General features: G+C 37.5%; 1 protein-coding gene across 1 annotated transcript; it reads left to right on the top strand.

Annotated features, from left to right (window-relative positions):
• The first annotated feature begins 86 nt into the window (after positions 1 to 86).
• On the top strand, positions 87 to 15,000 carry si:dkeyp-77h1.4 (uncharacterized). Its single transcript, XM_059567693.1, has 9 exons — positions 87 to 295; positions 3,314 to 3,366; positions 4,982 to 5,002; positions 5,119 to 5,391; positions 10,097 to 10,393; positions 11,334 to 11,621; positions 11,713 to 11,891; positions 12,892 to 12,993; positions 13,116 to 15,000. The coding sequence occupies exons 2-9, from the start codon at positions 3,321 to 3,323 to the stop codon at positions 14,094 to 14,096; spliced, it is 2,187 nt and encodes a 728-aa protein (XP_059423676.1). The 5' UTR covers positions 87 to 295; positions 3,314 to 3,320; the 3' UTR covers positions 14,097 to 15,000.
• The last annotated feature ends 4,242 nt before the right edge of the window (positions 15,001 to 19,242 follow it).

Genomic DNA, 19,242 nt, shown 5'->3' with positions numbered 1-19,242 from the left:
GCGTTGGTCTCAGTGATGAATCGATCTGAAGAACACCTTAAAGACCTTCACGTCGGTTCTGCGAAGGTTGGCTGTGTGTGTTCAGATCCGCTGACACGCCCATAAGGGGTTGAAGCGCCGGGCTTTACCGACCGCACTCGAGACGCCGCAATATACCAGACAGATTCCTAAGGTGCTTCTTAGTCTTTAAGTGATTTTCGAGATAGATAGCAAGCTAAAAAGGAACGAATAACGGAATTTCCTCCTATTGCAGACTGTAAGCTGAGGAGGGTATTGGAGGCGAGCAGTGAACACGGTAAGGGAGAATGTCATTTTTGCAGCAGAGATGTCTGAAGGGTTAAATTCTGCAGTTTCTGCTTCATCTGGTACTTTTCCGATTTGATAAAGTTGCTGTTGGAACGCGAATAAAACAAAGTGTAAGATGCATATTTGGTCATTTGGAAGAGCATATCGGCTTGTTGAATTGATTTGCGCTCGTTTCTGCATAGCATCACATTAAATGCCCCGTTAGCGCGAGAATCCTGTATTAACATAAAATGTTGCTATTAAAATACGCTTTGACATTAAATTACAGGAAAATTAACGATGAGAGGAAAAATATCATTATAGACATACTTATCAAGAAAAGCTATAACTATAATTTCAATAATAACATATTGAATTGGGCTAGATTTTATATTTTCAGGCAGTGCACAGCTAATTTTGCCGGCACTGCAGCTCAACTGGTCTGGATCATTTGGTCGTCTGTGCACCATCATAACCCCTACATGTGTAGGCGATCTTTCTCAGCTTGTGACCGACAGAAAATTTGTTTGACTGGCAAATAGTTTTATGATTGGGAGGGGAAAAAGATCGTAACACAAGGTTTTCGTCAGAGATAGAGGGGGAGATGTGAGCTTCCGCCCCCGCCGCTTCTAACACATACGGACTGTGTCTCAAAACCCATTCAGATGCTTAACTATACGCCATATTCTCAACCATAATGACGCCTAAAAATGGAGCCTAGGTAGTCAGCTCACTATGTAGTGAGACACAACCATGATCTCATCGCCTTTCATATTTCAAGACCCTTTTAACTAAAGTATCGCCTCGAACTGATCTAATTCAAGGCTTTAAAATGGATTATGATCCAGGAGATAGTGTAGTCAATTAGGTCTGAATGGAATGATCTGGAAGTAATTTCCAGATGCCCCATCCTAGTCTCTTAGGAGATGAACTGCTTCCAACATCAATAACCACGTATGAATTTGGTACAGCACCTTTCCAAAGGTTGAGGTTGATTTCCCCGAGCTCCCATTCATCTCTTTTTATTTCCCTGGTTTACACAGCTTGCTGGCATAATATACCAATATGTAATATTGCAGGTCATATATCTTCAGCAGGTTGATTTGAGCTCCTATTCATCTTTTGTATTGTGCTCAGGAGTAAAGCACTTTGTATGTGAGCATCCTGTCGCCCGATCTGCATTTCTACCTTCATGTTGCCCATGTTTTATGCATGCTGCGTCTTATAGGAGAGGAACTGTGATCTTGCTGTAAAACGTGTCATACTGAGAGAAAGAGAGAGAGAGAAAGCATCTAAGTGGACCAGATGGCACTTTGTCCATATGAAACTAAAATAGAGCTGATGCATTTACACATCAGCACATGTGTTTTATTGTCTGAGAGAGAGAGAGAGAGAGAGAGATGCTAATTTGCTGGGTTTCTAAATTTTTATTTTTTATTTATTTTTTTAAATTTTTTTTGCAACTGAATGGCACTAAAAATGCAATAGTCAAGCGTCTGGGCAGAAGTCTGTTGTGAAAAAACTGAATGGCCTAAATGCATGTCTGCTGCTCTGGATGCTTTCTTCGCTCTCTAATATGTCTGGCCTGGCAACAGTGTTGCCAAATTGGGCTAATTTAACTCTGTTGCCGCGGGTTGTTTTTCATGTCTGCTGGTTGAAGCAACCTCAATAACGTGATATTTAGCCCCTGGAATGTGAATTTTACTAGGGGGACCCTGCCAAAAACATGTACTTTTAACAGGGGACCCCCCTTGAAATGCGATTGGGAAGGATTTTTGTCTAGAAAATCTGGCAACCCTGCCTGGCAAAAGTTTTCTTAGGATTCTTTCTATGTCATTATGTGTGAAGTGTTGGTTTCTTTCAGACTGTGAATTAATGTGTTTGTTCTAATATTTCCACACTGCAGATTACCATACATCACACTTACCATTATACCACCTACAATCAATTTATACAGCCTATTAGGTTAAGTGTAAGTTTAGCACAAATTATAATTTGTACCTCAAAAGGGTTTCTGTATCATCATTATCAACATTACATAAGTGTTGTCACAGAAAAAAAAGTTTAAAATATTTTAGGAAATCTAAAACAGGTTATTAAAAAAATATATATATTCCAGTTCAGTAAATGTAAATAAAAAAGTAATAATATATTCTCATTTCTATAGGGAATATATTTATTCAATCTTTTACTCAAAAATGTTTAATTGGCTAAATGTTGTTGTTTTTTCAAAACCCAATAAAAAAATAGTAAATAATGGTAGTTATGACTAAGCCCACATGAAATCTGCTCTGGAAGATCTGCCAAATTAAAACACTATATAGTTTTAAACATCAGAGAGACTTTTTGTTGAACAAACCAGGCGAACAGACTAACAGTTGGATTTCATTTTCTCTCAAATTTTTTATGTCTTCGTCATTAACTCTCCTTCTGTTTATGAAGATAATGATCCACCCAGTTGATGTCATATGCTTCTCATTCCATTTATACAGACAACTCCTTATAATTTATGATGACATTTATTTCTGAGATCTTAACTGGGAATCTGAATAATAAAATAACTGAAACAAGACTGTTGCTTATTATTTATTACAGATCCCTCTGAGAATCCAGATCAATGTTGATTGTGCAATGCACAAGACAAGCCAATAAACCCACTATTACTGACAAGTCCAAATATCTCTTTAAAGAGGCTAATTTGTCAACAGAGCTCTTTTAGATCCATGGCCAGATGATCTAAGCCAGAGCTTACACATCAGCCATAAAAGCTGAAAAACAGAGCCATAGACATCTGTCTAACATTAACATAAAGTAAATTGTTATACCCTATTCACTGCTCCACATCAAAGCAATCGTTCTGTGTCCATCTGCCAATTAAACCGCATTTGCTATCAGTTTTATTCTTTTTGTCTGGAATGTGAGAAAACCTTAGCAACACACCAGTGAAACTTACACATTCACAATGTCAGTGTTTATCATTTAAATGCTATTTGAATGTAAATGCATTTCCATGTGTAAATGTTTTCAGAGCCAGTATGCAGAATCTAAGGCTGCTCATCTTAAGTGTGCTGTTTTATTCAGGTAAGAAAGATTGCTTGTGAATCCGTTCAGTGCTTGATCTGTATCATTATTAACATTACATAAGTGTTGTTTTTTTAACTGAAATGTTAAGGTCAGTGGCTCTGACATGTTAATAGCTATTGTAGATTTTTTTTATTATAGCACTGATGCACAATTCATCATCTCTAAGTACGGTAGTACTGAATGCAACCACATGCAGGGACTATGGTATATACCAGTGGTTCCCAACTTTTTTTAACTCGCGGATCACACAACTAAACACATATGTTTGCGCGGCCCACTGCACAAAAATTAACTGACCCCGCTATTGTTGGGTTAATAACTTAGTACTTAGAAGCTAGATTGTTAACTGTCTTTATCGAATGAACTGGCAATGAACAGAAAATAACTCAGGCTGGCACCGATTGGCACAACTGCTGTTGTTCAGTAGCATATGCAGCAAAAATATCTAAGAAAAATTGGCAGTTTATTCTTAAACCAATCAGTGAGCTTGAATAGTGGAAGCATAGTTACAGTTTAATATTTATTTTTTCTTATTTAATTATATATGAAATGATGTTATTATGTTATGACATAGACATTTTTACATATATGAACAATATTATTATTTATTTTAAGAGTAATTGGCGGCCCACCTGCAATACCATCGCGTCCCACAGGTTGAAAACCACTGGTATATACCATGTACAAAGCTTTTAGTTATATAATGAATATCTTACTCAGTATGATCGGGATATTAGTATATTAGCCATACTTCATTTTCTGAAACAAAGCTCTTTTCATAACTTGTAGAATTTAATTTCAATCCAAAACTCAAAGCTGAAAGGTGTGGTCATATTTCCAAATAGAAAAAGTTCATTTTTGTACCTTTACCAAATGGCATTTGTTCACTATTACTAAATATTAAATCTCGCATTAGCGTTCCTGTGGCTAAGTCGTAGAGCATTGTATTAGCAGCACAAAAAGTTGTGGGTTCAATTCCCAGGGTGCACACATACTGGTAAATACATAAATGTGTAGACTCAATGCACTGTAAGTTGCTTTGGATAAAAGTGTCTGCTAAATGTAAATATTAAGGGTCCTTTACTGACAATATTAAATGGTGTCACGAGCAGTGGTTCATAATTGATTTCTAAATTAATTTAACTAATGTGTGTTGTTAAATCCGGTAAGGGGCAAAAGATGAAAATTAGCCTGTTGGGCTAAATTTGGCTTATTTACTGTATTTTGATTGATGATTAAATTTATTAAATTAAATTTATGCATTTAGCAGACACTTTTATCCAAAGCGACTTATAGTGCATTCAGGCTATACATTTTTACCTATCATGTGTTCCCGGGGAATCGAATTCCCAACCTTGCACTTGATAACGCAGTGCTCTACCAATTGAGCTACAGGAACACTTAATTAATTAATGAGCAATGTCCCTGTTAAATAAAGAAATAAAACAAAATTGTAAAATTGAATGAATGTAGTAATAATTAATATGCAAATATTGCATAAAGTTTAAGGACATGGTCAGTTTCTGTATGATTTGACTAGCTGATGTCACATTATGCTGTTAATGAATGGGTGTTAATCTAAACATTGGTGCTTTTCTTTTTGGATTTTTAGCATTCTCTGCAACTCTGAAAGGTAAAACATAAACACAAGTCACTTTTGAATATTTGTTTTCTTATTAATAACAAAAAGAAGCAGTTTCAACAGTGTAAATAAATATATATATGTATATATCTTTGTGTTTTTTGTAGCCCAAGAGAAGTCGCGGACTCTGTTTTCTAGGGAAGATTTCTACATCCTTGTGCCAGCCGATGGAGCTGACGTGACGTTCAGGCCTTCGGTTGTCCAAGGTCTTGAGAAGCCTCTGATGAGTTCTGGAAAGGTGGTGGATCCCCGTGCCAAACTCAACTCTGCTTCGAGCCACCTGATCCTGGAGAATGTTGGAGAAAGTGATGAAGGAGTCTACACCATCACATCTAACCAAAATCCAGAGGACGTTACACGCATCACACTCTATGTTAGAGGTACTGCATAATTTGCACATTTTGTACAGCATCTTGTACACTGAATTGCATGCGCACACATACGCACTAGAATAGCTCTGAGTGACTTCCATTATTATAGAAAGTCATGTGGTGAACAGTAAGGGAGGTTTAATGACCTGCTTCAGTAATTGTAGCTCTGTCAAGCCACACTGGTTGCCTTCCGTTCTTCTCTACCTAAAGATCCTTCTTTCTCTCTACCCAACTATCTGTTTCTTCCATTATCAGCTGTGCTAACTGCCACTTGGCCTTTTTCCTTTCAACAATTAGTCAGAGAAAGGAAGTGCTCAGTAAAGTCAAACTGAGCTGGTGTTTTATTTTCTGTTTATTTTCTATGGGGTTTCAATGTCATTCAACATTAAAATTAAACAGATTAAATTGATTAAATGAAAAAGAATATAGCAAAGCTGTCATTCATTATATGCTGGTTTGTAGTTTCAGCTAAACGTATATTTGCCATAATTTAAAGAAAATATTATTTTGACAATTTCTCACAAAAACTAGGTTGAAGGATCTACCTGACCATCTAACAAAATGTTGAAAAATGGAATTTAATGATATACTTCTAATAATACTGTAGAAGTACGTGAAAGATGTTCCAAAATGTGCGGTTTAAATTTAATAATTAAATATGAGGCACCGTGTAGGATTTAAATCAAACTTTGCTTATCTTTTGCATATACACCTATAAATTACTCACATATACATGCATACTACTGGATGTTCAAAAATTCATATATAAAATACACGTGAACACTAATATGAAATCGATACCAATACATATAATGTTAGCAATGTATGCATACACACTTGTGAATAACTTGCGTATACATATAAACTTGACGCGTGCATACACCTACAGACACTCACATATACATATAAACTTGATCTGTGCATATACACCTATTAAACACTCACAAATACATATAAACTCGCTGCATACAAACACATCTGCACATACTCGCACATACATATAAACTTGATCCGTGCATCATAAAACACTCGCGCATACATAAAAAATAACATTTACTAACGTATACAGTTCAGATAAGAAAAACATATGCATTATTTGTGTACACACACACACATATACAGTATATATATATATATATATATATATATATATATATATATATATATATATATACAGTACAGACAAAAGGTTTGGACACACCTTCTCATTCAAAGAGTTTTCTTTATTTTCATGACTATGAAAATTGTAGATTCACACTGAAGGCATCAAAACTATGAATTAACCAGAGGTGGGTAGAGTACCCAAAAACTGTACTCAAGTAAAAGTAAAAGTACTTCTAGAAATATTTACTCAAGTAAAAGTAAAAGTACTAGTCTTGAATAGTTACTTGAGTAAGAGTAAAAGAGTATCAGATAAAAAATCTACTCAAGTAGTTAGTTACTAGTTACTTTGGGTCATATATACTGTACTGAGCCTATTTTTATTTAGATATATAGATAAAATGTATGTAATGTATGTGTGCGTGTATAAATGTATATATTTCATCAGCCTTTACTCCAATTTATGTAATTTATTATAAAACCCTGTCTGTTTACTTAAGTAACAGATATAGGTGTCATGCCATAACATATTTTTAATACGACTGACTTTATATTAAATGTGAATTTAACATTGAAAGTTAATGTGATATAAATATTGCTACTAATCTTTCATTGTTCATAAAGAGAGCAAATAACATTTACATTATTAAAGATAATTTTCACTGACAGTCCAGATTTCAATCACTCTCAGAAACTCCCATTAAAATCACTGAAACTGTTAACACTGTGAAATCAATATCTTAATTAAAGATTCGTACACACATCTGCACTTTGTTGTTCCTGCGAGAGAATTCGCCAGAAAGAGGTATCCAGTCAGTGAGCGAGTGAAGGAAGCACCGGCATTTTTGCGATGACTCATCTGAACGCCTCTGATTGGCCAATGCTTTAATAAGCTCAAAAGAATCATGTGTGATTGGTTATAATGCGCAGCGCTGTAAACGCATCTATCTCTGGCTAAGCGCCAGCAAGCAATCACAGATCTGAATTTAGCAGCTGATAATATGACTCGCTGAACGTACTTGCACAGGTGTGATTGTATTAAAATTAATAAAATCTTAATTGGCTATTTTTTGTCTTTTGGAAGCTGCATTCAACTTGACTCCCCTCTGTTATAAGCCACACACGTATAACAAACTAATGTCACAGTGGTATCGTGTACTGTAATCGAATGTAGCCCAAGTTATTACCTGTTAAACAGTAGACAGCACACGCGGTGTTCATCTAATAAGGATCTCCATCGCTAGCAAATAATAGCCTTTGCAGATTTCAATTCAGTGCAGTTCCAGCCACGTTTTCAACGCTCTTTCTGTTCTTAAACGTTACAACTCCGAGTGAACCACTTCAGACACTCAGCGCGTGCGGCAGGGTACTGAACGACTCATTCAAACTGATTCATGAACCAATTCACTCGTTTGCCAATTGGTTTGATCAAGCCTTTGAACAGAATTGACTCAAAAGAATGAATCATTCGCGAATGGGCATCGCTCATTGCCCAGAGAAAAGTAGACGGCGCGTTTGGAATAAACTGAAGCATTTATAACATTTATTGCATTAAGATAAAGTAACGAGAGGAGTGTCGCCCACAGTAACGAAGTAAAAGTACAGATTTTTCCCCAAAAATTTACTCAAGTAAGAGTATAAAGTACCCATCATTAAATATACTCCGAAAAGTATTCGTTACCCCAAAAAATTACTCAAGTAAATGTAACGAAGTAAATGTAACTCGTTACTACCCACCTCTGGAATTAACACATGTGGAATTATATATGGAATTATATACATAACAAAAAAGTGTGAAACAACTGAAAATATGTCATATTCTAGGTTCTTCAAAGTAGCCACCTTTTGCTTTGATTACTGCTTTGCACACTCTTGGCATTCTCTTGATGAGCTTCAAGAGGTAGTCACCTGAAATGGTCTTCCAACAGTCTTGAAGGAGTTCCCCGAGAGATGCTTAGCACTTGTTGGCCCTTTTGCCTTCACTCTGCGGTCCAGCTCACCCCTAAACCATCTCGATTGTGTTCAGGTCCGGTGACTGTGGAGGCCAGGTCATCTGGCGCAGCACTCCATCACTCTCCTTCTTGGTCAAATAGCCCTTGATGCCTTCAGTGTGACTCTACAATTTTCATAGTCATGAAAATAAAGAAAACTCTTTGAATTAGAAGGTGTGTCCAAACTTTTGGTCTGTACTGTATATATATATATATATATATATGAAAGTGCTTTCATATGTGGATGTGCGTGAATTTTCAGTGTAAACGGAAGGCATTTCAGCGTAAAAGGAAGTCGTTTAAGCGTGAACGGAAATAACAGCATTTGCAATCATGGACAGGGATCTGTGGCATTCCTTATCGTTTGCTTTTTTTTTAATACACACATGAACTGGAATATAAAGATTCTTAATCTCTCTATTTTTTAATTTTTTTATTTTTTTTTGCCCCAAAATGATACATTTAGTAAATAAAATGTACTATATTGTTATAAAAAGGTTGTAAAATGTCTTTATACACTTTGTTTTTGTCTTTAATCATATACTGCATTGTGGTGCATCCCCTGCATCAGATAAAAAACAAAAATTAATTCTGAGAATGTTTACCCATGTCTTCATGTATGTGTGCAATAGTGGCTCATATATAACTTGAGAAAATGTAAGTCTCCCCCATTAGAAGAGATTCTGCAATTTAGGAAAAAAAATAACAGGCAGAAGTGCACGTATCAAACTCTGCTGATTTGTAACATATACATTAATTACAAACAAACAGATTCTCCACATCAACTGTAGGCTGTCATGCACTTCCATGTGAAACCTTTTTTAAGGAGAAAAAAAGTTAAATCGTTGTTACTGCATAGAGTCTTTATATATAGTAGTTCTTTATTCTCAATGACACCAAGTATCTCAGACACTGAACATTTCAGAACACCGGCGAGTTCATGGACCATGATATCACACTCGCCAGCAGTAGGTTAATTGGCTGTTTCAATCTAGAAAAAGGTGAGAATTTCACAATTTCACTTCTATGCAATCTTCATGAAATACCTTCCAAAAAGCTATACAAATTACAGAGAGAGAGAGAGTAAAATGTCCTGCCTCTAGGTAAAAAATATAAAATGTGTTCCCAACTAAGTCCCAGTCCCACTTGAGCTTAGCCATTTTCAGAAGTAAAACCCTTTCACATGAGTTTAAAATATTTTAGCTGAGCCCCAGCGCGAGTTTCTTTAGGCGACCGTTATTTTTATATTTTATCGATTTCATGTAAGTGATGTGAGTAATTTATAGGTGTATATGCACGTGTTTTATGTATGTATTGATAAGCGAAGTCTGATTTAAATCCTACACGGCGCCTCATAATTAAAAGTTGTTTTGAATGACAATTCATTGGAAGGAGTCAAAACATGACGCTGTATTGATTTTATTGGACACAGTCAAGAAGGTCTGGCATCTACATCTGACAAATGTAAATAAAAGTTTTAATAGGGAGTACAGACAGCATATATAGCATTTCAGCGTATATAGTTTCTAATAATTCATACAACGTACTTTTCAAATGCAGGGCAAGTACCACATCTCATTTATCTCATGGGTTCATCTCCTTCCTCTCTCTCATTTTTTCAGATTGCTCTAATGAGGAAATCATTAAGTACGGCTTAGATTTTCATGTATTGCTGCAAAATATCTCGGAGCCTGTGCGTGTGGGCTTTCGCCATAGCACCGTGGAGGCCAATCAGACGTCATTGCCAGCCGTTGAACTGCTGAATGCTGATGGAACGCTCAAGGAGAATTATCAGGACCGCGCTGAGATCACTCCTCAAAAGTTCACTTTGCGTGCCGTTACAGGGGCTGATGAAGGCAGTTACACCTTTAGTGATTCCATTGGGAAAGTTCAGAAGAAGATCTGCCTGAACGTGATAGGTGAGATTGGGAAGAAGAGAAAAGGGGAAAAAACGCACTTAGATTAGTTTCAAGTAACATATCAATATCCTAATCCTGACCTTATGACCAAAACAAGCACAGCAATAATTGTAATAATATTTGTTATTGTGATACAATATTACTATACGATTAGCTATGGAGGACATTTTGAAGGAGAATTAAAATATGTGAAGATACTAAAATAAATAATCTAAAATTAAACCCAAAGGCTGCGAATAGGAGTCTTGTATCATTCTGATGAGATATTTATTTTGCACTAATAACCAAATAGCTGTACATTTTCCCGCACATTTCATGTCTATAAATAAATGGAAGTATTGATTTGTGGTAATATTATTTGATTTCATGAGGAGAAAGAGGACGCAGAGTGATTTGAGACATTTGAAACTAGTGTAGTGAAAAACTTCTGGTATTCTGAGAGCCAAAGGTAGAAAAAAACGTTGGAGGTTGTTTGTATGTAATATACACTCTTCTAAAAGTGTTGGCCGTACATGAACCATTTTGGGTTCACCAAAAAATCTTTCAGTGAACAGAAAAGAACCAGTGTAGAGAATATTTAGGGTAAAGAACAATAATTATTTTCATCTATAAAGAACTTGTTGTGCAATGAAAAGCTTTCATTGATGTTAAAAGTTCTCCTTGGAACCACTGATGCCAATAAATAACTTTTATTTTTAAAACTGTATGGTCAGTGGAAAACTCTTCTGGTACGTTCTAAAACATCATAAGAAAGGATAGTAGGGGCAGTACAAAAAGAGGAAGAGAGACAGATGGAATGGAATCAGTCATTTTCTGCCTGCAGCATTTATTCTCTAAAATATTTATGCTTTCTCCTGCCTGCTGATTATTTTTCTTCTTTCTTAGCTTTCATGACATCATCTCAGCTCTAATAAAAGCTTTCCTTTTTTCTTTCTACCAGCACATCAGATATTTGCGACCGTTTCATACGGTGGCACTCTAAAAATCAACCTGCACATGAATAGCTCTTTAGCTCGCCTAATGTACATCCCTCAGTCTGATAAACATAAGTATTTGATTATGGATTACGGAGAGCTCAGCCTGCCTCCTAACGTGGATCTTGAGGGTCGTCTGTCTTCGGAGGATTCTTTGTGTCTTCTGACGGATGTGAGGGCCAGTGATGCTGGAGTTTTCAGTGTGACTGACCATCAGGGATTCCTGGTGTCTGATGTCCACCTGGAGATAGAACGTGAGGACATGCAATGTGACAAAGGGAAATGAAATGAATAGTTCATTTAACTTTCATGCTTTGGACTTAATGATGTCTATCTTTCTCTCAGCATACAGGCTTCCAAAACTCTACATTGCCATAATTTCTCTGGTAGCATTGTTGGTGTTGCTGCTGTTGGTGTGCTTGGTGTCATGTTTGGTGAAAATACGCAAACGTGCAGCAAAGGCCAGAGCTATTGAGGAGAAAGCCCAGAATGCAGGCAAAGTGGAGGGAGATGCCTTCAGACAGGTATTTACCCAACCTGTCCTCCAACCAATACGCTCGTATAGGTCGTTTGTCCAAATCCCTGAAATACGACCCATCAGAGCGTATCCTACAATTGCGCCCCTATCGGCAAAACGTTGTTTTCATATTAATGTTTTGTATTCTTTTATTTGCACTCTGGTTTGTGTTTCGTGTAGCTCAGTTGGTAGATTATTGCGCTATACCTTGATATGTAATCATGATATCATGGGGTCGATCCCAGGGAACGGACGTTTACGAATATTTAGCATGATTTCTGTGAGGGTTAGGTTTAGGGGTGGGGTTAGGTGTGGTCATTCGAACAAATAAGCCACCTAGTAAAATATGTAGGAAATACTGTGAGATCGGTGTAAAAAGCCCACACATTGCATTTAAATAAACGTGCGTTTTGATTGGTAATGACGTGATACGTCATTTCATGACGACAGACGCAACGTGATACTTTCATTATTTTTACGCCCGCTAGATGGCGCTTAACTTTAAAACGTAAATATGGGTCGTAATAAGGTGCTTGTACAAACGACCTATATGGTCGTTTTTTATTGGAGGACAGGCTCTATTTACCACATGTCTTACCACCAAAATATGAATAAATATTCAGTGGCCTTAAACAGTATTTGGACTTAGAAATATACTAATGTCATTGCATTAGATGCAAAATATAAGATACAAAATAAGTGGCATCTCCAAACAAATAAGGCTCATTTCAGTTTTCATTTTTATATATCAATCTTTATTATTATGTGTTTGTATGAAAGGTGAAAATGGTCAAGCCAAAAGGGAATGGGATATTTCTGTGAATATTGTATGGCGTCAAAAAAGTTACAATATATTAAATTACTTTATGCTGGAGTGTCATTATGTAAGAAATGTAAAGTACAAACATTTGTCTTATGCTTCACATTTGTATTTCTTGTCTTCTCCAACATGAAAGGAGCAAGAAAAAAGTTTTACACACTAAGCACTTTGCTCATATTTTTTGCAGGTTGTCAAAGATGCATGTACCCATCAGAATGAGGAAGCCCCGGCCCTGTCACAGAAAGAAGACATCACTGAGAAATCACAGAGCACAGAGGTCAGCATTAAGGTGAGAACCAGGAAGCTAAAAGACATCTGTATACCTAAACCCCAAGCATTTGTTGTATATAAAAGGCTGAATTATGTTGCGAAAATGCTCTAGGAACTCTAAGTTCTGAGTATGTTCCTCAGGGTTTGGAGGTGTCTACTAAAGACCCAAGTCTTCAAGAGAGGAACATGGAGACCAGTGACTCTGGAGTGGGATTCAATACCACTGGGCTCCCCCTTGACAGTGACACTGATGCCCCAACAGCAGCCATGGCAGATTCTGATGTATTGAGTTCCTCTGCTGCCCCCGATGTCAAAGCTGTTCCCAGCCAAGCTCTAGAGTCAAAGACAGCCCCCTCACCTCCAAAACCAGCACCAACCACTGATTTGAAACCAGCACCTTTGGCCAAGTCGACTGCTCCTCCACCACCTTCTCCCGAACCCAAACCACCAGTAACGCCTGAACCTGAACCCAAGCCTGCGGTCACACCAACACCTGAACCCAAACCCGCTGCTACACCTGAACCAAAAATGACCATCTCACCACCACCTGAAACAAAACCGACCTTGAGCCCATCACCAGAACCCAAGCACCCTGTGACACCTGATCAGAAACCAACAACTGAAGTTAAACCTATTCCAAGTCCAACCCCTGAACCTCCAAAAGCAGTAACACCAACTCCTGATGCAAAACCAGCTGTTACTCCTGATGCCAAACCAGCAGTTTCACCTTCTCCTGAACCCACACAAGTGAAAGTTGGCACTCCTGAACAGAAACCCGCTGCGAGCCCAACACCTGATCCCAAGACTCCGGATCCTAAAGTGGTTTCTCCTGAGCCTAAACCAAGTTCACCTACTCCACAGTCTAAACCACCAGTCTCACAGATTCTCGACTCAAAACCAACCACAAATGGTACTCCTGAATCCAAGGCTGACATCATGTCAGAGCCAAGTGCACCCATATCTCCTGGGCTGGATGTGAAGGGCACCACCCCTCCCAAAACACCTGATACTGGGAAAAGCTCAGTTAAAACTCCTGAGCTCATCTCCAGTGGAGGTCTAGACTCGGCTGCCCCCAATGACAGTGCACCACCTTCAAGCACTGATGGAGCTGCCACCAACTGAGATTAAAACCATAGCCCTATTCCTGCCTCCTCCTAGTGTATTAACCACCACAGACAATCCAGACACTAGACTAAACAACAAAGAAGAGCTAAATGACTTTCTAAGGGGGTGGGTTACTCAGTCTTTTGAGTCTCACTTTTAATACCATTAACATGCATCAATAGAAAGATCCACTGTAAATCCACTCAGTTTACTAATATGTAATCACCCTGTAGCAGAGTTTGAGAAAAGAATCATTTCCAAGCTTACACCTCTGGCTAATCTAATACAGAATGAGGGAGGCTGTCTGGGATATTACAAGCAAGTGTACAAAGACAAATCTCCCTTCACAGAAATAATACATCACTGCATGAAGATATTGAGAAAATAAATTATATTATCGGTTCCGTAATCCAAGTTATTGTGGTTGAATTTGGGGAAAGGCACATAGGAACATGGGACATTAATCATTTTCATTCTTTATGAGATCATTTCTGCTCCATTTCGACCAGTTGGAGATCCAAATATCTGGACTGATACTGTCAGAGGACTGGAAAAGTGGAAAAATCATGTATCACTTTGACCCATGCAAGTCAACATGTCATTTTGACAAGTGAGATGAATGAGGAAACTACAGAAGTGCAAAGCAGAAGGAAGAAATACAATTTGACCAAAAAAAAAGAATAAATCCTTTCGTAGACTAATCTGTGACTGTGTGCCTGGAGGACATTTTTGAGAATCTTCTTCTATCAATCCAACCTATGGATGTTCTTGTCCAGAGGTGTGACACGTGCACATTTCCTGTTCAGTCAATAACAAAAAAAAATATTGCTGGTGAAATCTTTCCATGAAGTAAAAAAAATAGTTTAAACATTTCTGTAATCTTGGCAACAGTATATGTAAACAGGTTTGCTTCTTTGAGTGAGCTGTGTCTGATATATCTAAATAGTGAGGCTGTCAAGTCTTTCTGGTGCATTGTGATTGGAATGAATTGATCCTTGCACCATTTTGGTGCTTCACAAAAGCAATTATGCAAATCAGGTGAAAAGGAAAATGCGACAAAATATTGAACAAGGGCTCAGTTGTGAAGGCTGCAGCAGACTACTGCAATATGCTGTACTTTTACTGACACGTTACAGAATCTCTCCACCACTGCGATACAAACACCTGAATTGGCTTTCTAAATTGTAAAAAAAAATTCTCAGTTGCACACATTTGATGAATTAATCCCACAATCAAAAATTGACTAAACAACGACAAATTACTGAAAAATTAGGTGTGTTTGGGTTGAAAATAATGGCAGTGATTGCAGGTGGAGCTAGAAGAGAAGTAACCCCAGAATGTCTTCTTTAGTTAAATTTGCTTGAGGAGCAAGTGGACATGGTTTGTAAGAAGATCTAGATTGTTTGTGTTGCTACAATGTTCCACAAATAATTTTAGATTTAAAGTCATAGTTGTAAGACAATACAGTCTCACATATCAGTTTACATATATTCCTGGTGCCTCCGGTAGAACCTGAACACCACTGCCTGTTAATGTTGCATGAGTCCAGGAACCTGCTCCTACCACACTATCTGTGGGAGCTGATGTTAAATCACAGTGAGTAGTGGGGATGGTAGCTAACTCCATATTTGTAACAACGTCTTGAAGTGTGGGCAGATCTGACAGACCGGAGGTTTGTGGTTAGATTTTCTAACTGAAGATGATCACTACCTCACATTTAAGCCTGACTAAAGTACTAAACCACTAATTAAACAACATTACAATGTATGTTGACATTAAATAAAAAAGTAGATTTTGGCAGGCACAAGGTTTGAAATGCAATCAAAGGTTTATAAAACTCATTCAGATATTTGGCAATGCCTTTCCCACAAACCTCTGAAAATGGCCTTGTTCTTTCTCAGTCTTTAACAGCTGTTTTAATATCAGTGCAAGGAAATGTCACTTGAAACCCATATAGTCTTAGTGTCATATCTCATTATGTAAAAATAACAAACCCTAGATGTCATAACCATGACATATATCCATGACACAACAAAATGTGATACACATAAATAAATCTGACTCAGAATGGCTTATGAGCAAACCTGAACCATATTTTGCGATGTCAAAGATGCACTCAGTAATTTTTGTATGTTGCACTGGTCGATTAGACACTGGTCTCGGACCTTCACTGACACCCAGTGATGTGGAGGTAGAATAATGTGAAACCAATAGTTTTAGTTTACCAATACCATTGTACAAATGCTCTGCAGTCAGCTGTGATCAGTTTATAATAAATGAAAGTATCTAATAATAAGAGGAGTCTTCGAGATAAAGAGATAACACAAACACAGTATTCAGCTATTCATGTGATTTCAACATGGCGGCACCTGTGAGATGACCCACTCCATGTAAAATAACACAGCTGTTTGGGCGGATATTAAAAGATATTTCAGAAGTGTTATTAATTTATTTAGCAGTAAAACTAAAATAAAATAAAAACTGAGGCTACCTTTAAAGTTACCCCCTGTATTGTGAGGTCCTGTAGTTTGGTCTTCAAGTTCCAGAATCTTTAGTTTCTCACAATGATTCACAGGCAGGCAGACAGGAGAAGATTTATACAATACAAAACCTATAAACCTAGTGTAGCATAACTGTTATGCTCCCTTCAGTTAATCCCATTGGCTGTTAAGCATGAGCTTGATTTCACATGCCCTTACATTCATCTCCAGCAAATGATATCACTCTTAAGTGCATCCCGGTAATGCACATTACACATGTTTCCAGGCAAAATCAATATTCCTCTGATCACTCCCTGAATCATCACAGTGTCTTATCGTGCTTAAGATATTCGCTACCCTTCAGGACACTGCCACTGATATTAGTCTTGTATCATGACATGATTACGGTCTGTTTTTCTATTTTGTGTGTTGATGCTTGTGTTGTACAGTATGTATGTGGGTGCAATTTGGTATTTATAAAGAGAGATTATAGATGTTATTCATTATTGGCAACATCAGGAGGCCTGTATGTGTTTGTACAAGTGCATGTGAGTATGTTTGTGTGTGTCAGTGTGTTTAGCAAGAAACTCCATTGAATAGCTGTCATTTCAATGCAATTAGCAATGCCCTTTTTCTCCCCGGCTGACTGGTAATTGCTGTTCCTTTTTAAGTAGTATTAAATTCAGATTCAATTTAAGGGAGTACACAGTGCGAGATTTCTATCAGAACGGACTCTGTCTAGTGGTACCCGACTGCTATCTGTTTTGATGCCAAGATAGCTGTGTTACAGGTCACTTTGATTTAGTCAGCACTCAAGGCTACACCAATGGAATAGTAAATCAGTTTATATAGCACTTTTCCCTTGCTCAAAGAGCTTTAAAAAATTCAGACACTGAAGTAACGATGCATCGTCATTCCAGTCTGTCATTGCATGCTTCCGTCTGTGCTAGTGTGGTCATGCATATGTAGGAGGTAGTGTGTAGACGTCTAAAAGTACTCAGATTTTCATGTATCGCACGGCTCTGCAGGTCTCTGATTGGATAATTGCTTTGCGTAAAACATTCCTGCTGTGGATGTCACTGAAAATGTTGCATTCTTTGTGTCACCCTATATCTTTCCATTCCATTGGTTAGACCTGATTGGTTGAAAACATTCTAAAGGGCATTAAAGGGGGAGTTCATCCAAAAGAGAAAATTCTTTCATTTTTCATACGCTCATTTCGTTCTAAAAATGAATTTTCATAATATAGAGAAAAACAATTGAAACTGTCCACAAAAGAAAGTCTTACGGGTTTGAAACAACATGAGGGTGAGTAAACAAAACACTTTTCACTTTTGGATGAACCTATGCCTTTAATCAAAACTCAGAATTCAGTGGGTGAGGAATTATCTCTCAAGAGTAAGGAGAATGAGCGGCGAGAATGTATAGAGTATGAGAAGCTCAAGTATCCTGTGGTGTTGTGTGCATTTTGCGTAAACTCAACGTGCAGTTGTGTACCACAGGTGCATGCATGAGAGGTTTCTGCCTCTCTTTTCCTCTCCTTATTCCACCCAAGTGATGCTCTACAGTTTATCTGTCCCTTTTTGCACAAACACAACATATAAACATTTTGTAAAAGTGATACTTCCTTTATTTCATGCCTACAAATGATAATAAATGATTTTAAAATGTTTCGAAGTGTGATGTTTTTTTCTCCTCACACCTGTGACGCAGCAGTTATAAAGGACTCTGACATGGTTCTCCTGTGGCTGTGAGACATTTGCAAAAAACTCAAAAGATTGGGCTTTCTGCCCTTGTAGTCAATCACATTCAAAGTCACTCATCTGTCTCTCTAGCTTTTTCTTCCCTTCTCCCCGGCCTGTTGCTGGGAGGGTGCAGAGAGACCCTCCCTCTTTTGTTTTGTCACTCCAACAGCACATAGCTGGCATAATACAATGGACCTGTCTAGCTTATTTATAGACAAGTAATGTTAAACAGTTGCTTTTAATAGTATGTCAACAGGCAGAGAATTGTAATTCATTTTTATTTTTTCATTGGCTTTCTATTTTATTGTGCAAGTACACTTATTATGATACAATACATGCACAAATGTGACTTTCAAACAGTTTGCATGATAGATTACATGTATTTTATTTATTTGCATACAAATATATCAAAATAAAAATAAATAGTTCGCTCCCAAATTAAAATTCTATTATTATTTTTTCACCCTAATGTCATTCCAAGCTCCATTCTTCCATTTTCCAAACAGTCTGTCCTGTGTAGGGTCACGGAGATGCTAGAGCCCACCCAGCATTTTGGGTTAAAGGAAGGGAAACACCCTGAACAGATGGTCGGTCCATTACAGAGCACACGGAAATAAGCCACACAGGCAGAACATTCAAACTCCACACAGTAAGGCCTCCTGACTTAGCTGGGACTCAAACCAGGCACCTTCTTGCTGTGAAAGTTAACACTGAGCCAACATGCCACCCGAAGATAAAGCACCTGGTATCTACTAACCGAGCCAAACCCTGCTTAGCTTTTGAGATTAGATGAGATCCAGTATTCCAAACTCATCTTTTTTTCAATACATTTTTATTTATTTATTTTTTTCTATTTATTTTATTTTTACACATCGATAGTTCATTGTGACCACAGCCTGTCAAGTTTCAAAAAGGACAAAAAAAGCACTATAAATGTTG

The sequence above is a fragment of the Carassius carassius genome, chromosome 15 (assembly GCF_963082965.1).
Source record: "Carassius carassius chromosome 15, fCarCar2.1, whole genome shotgun sequence".
Classification (NCBI taxonomy): Eukaryota; Metazoa; Chordata; class Actinopteri; order Cypriniformes; family Cyprinidae; genus Carassius; species Carassius carassius.
Note: the sequence above shows the minus strand (reverse complement) of the source record. Positions and strands in the feature narration are given on the sequence as shown.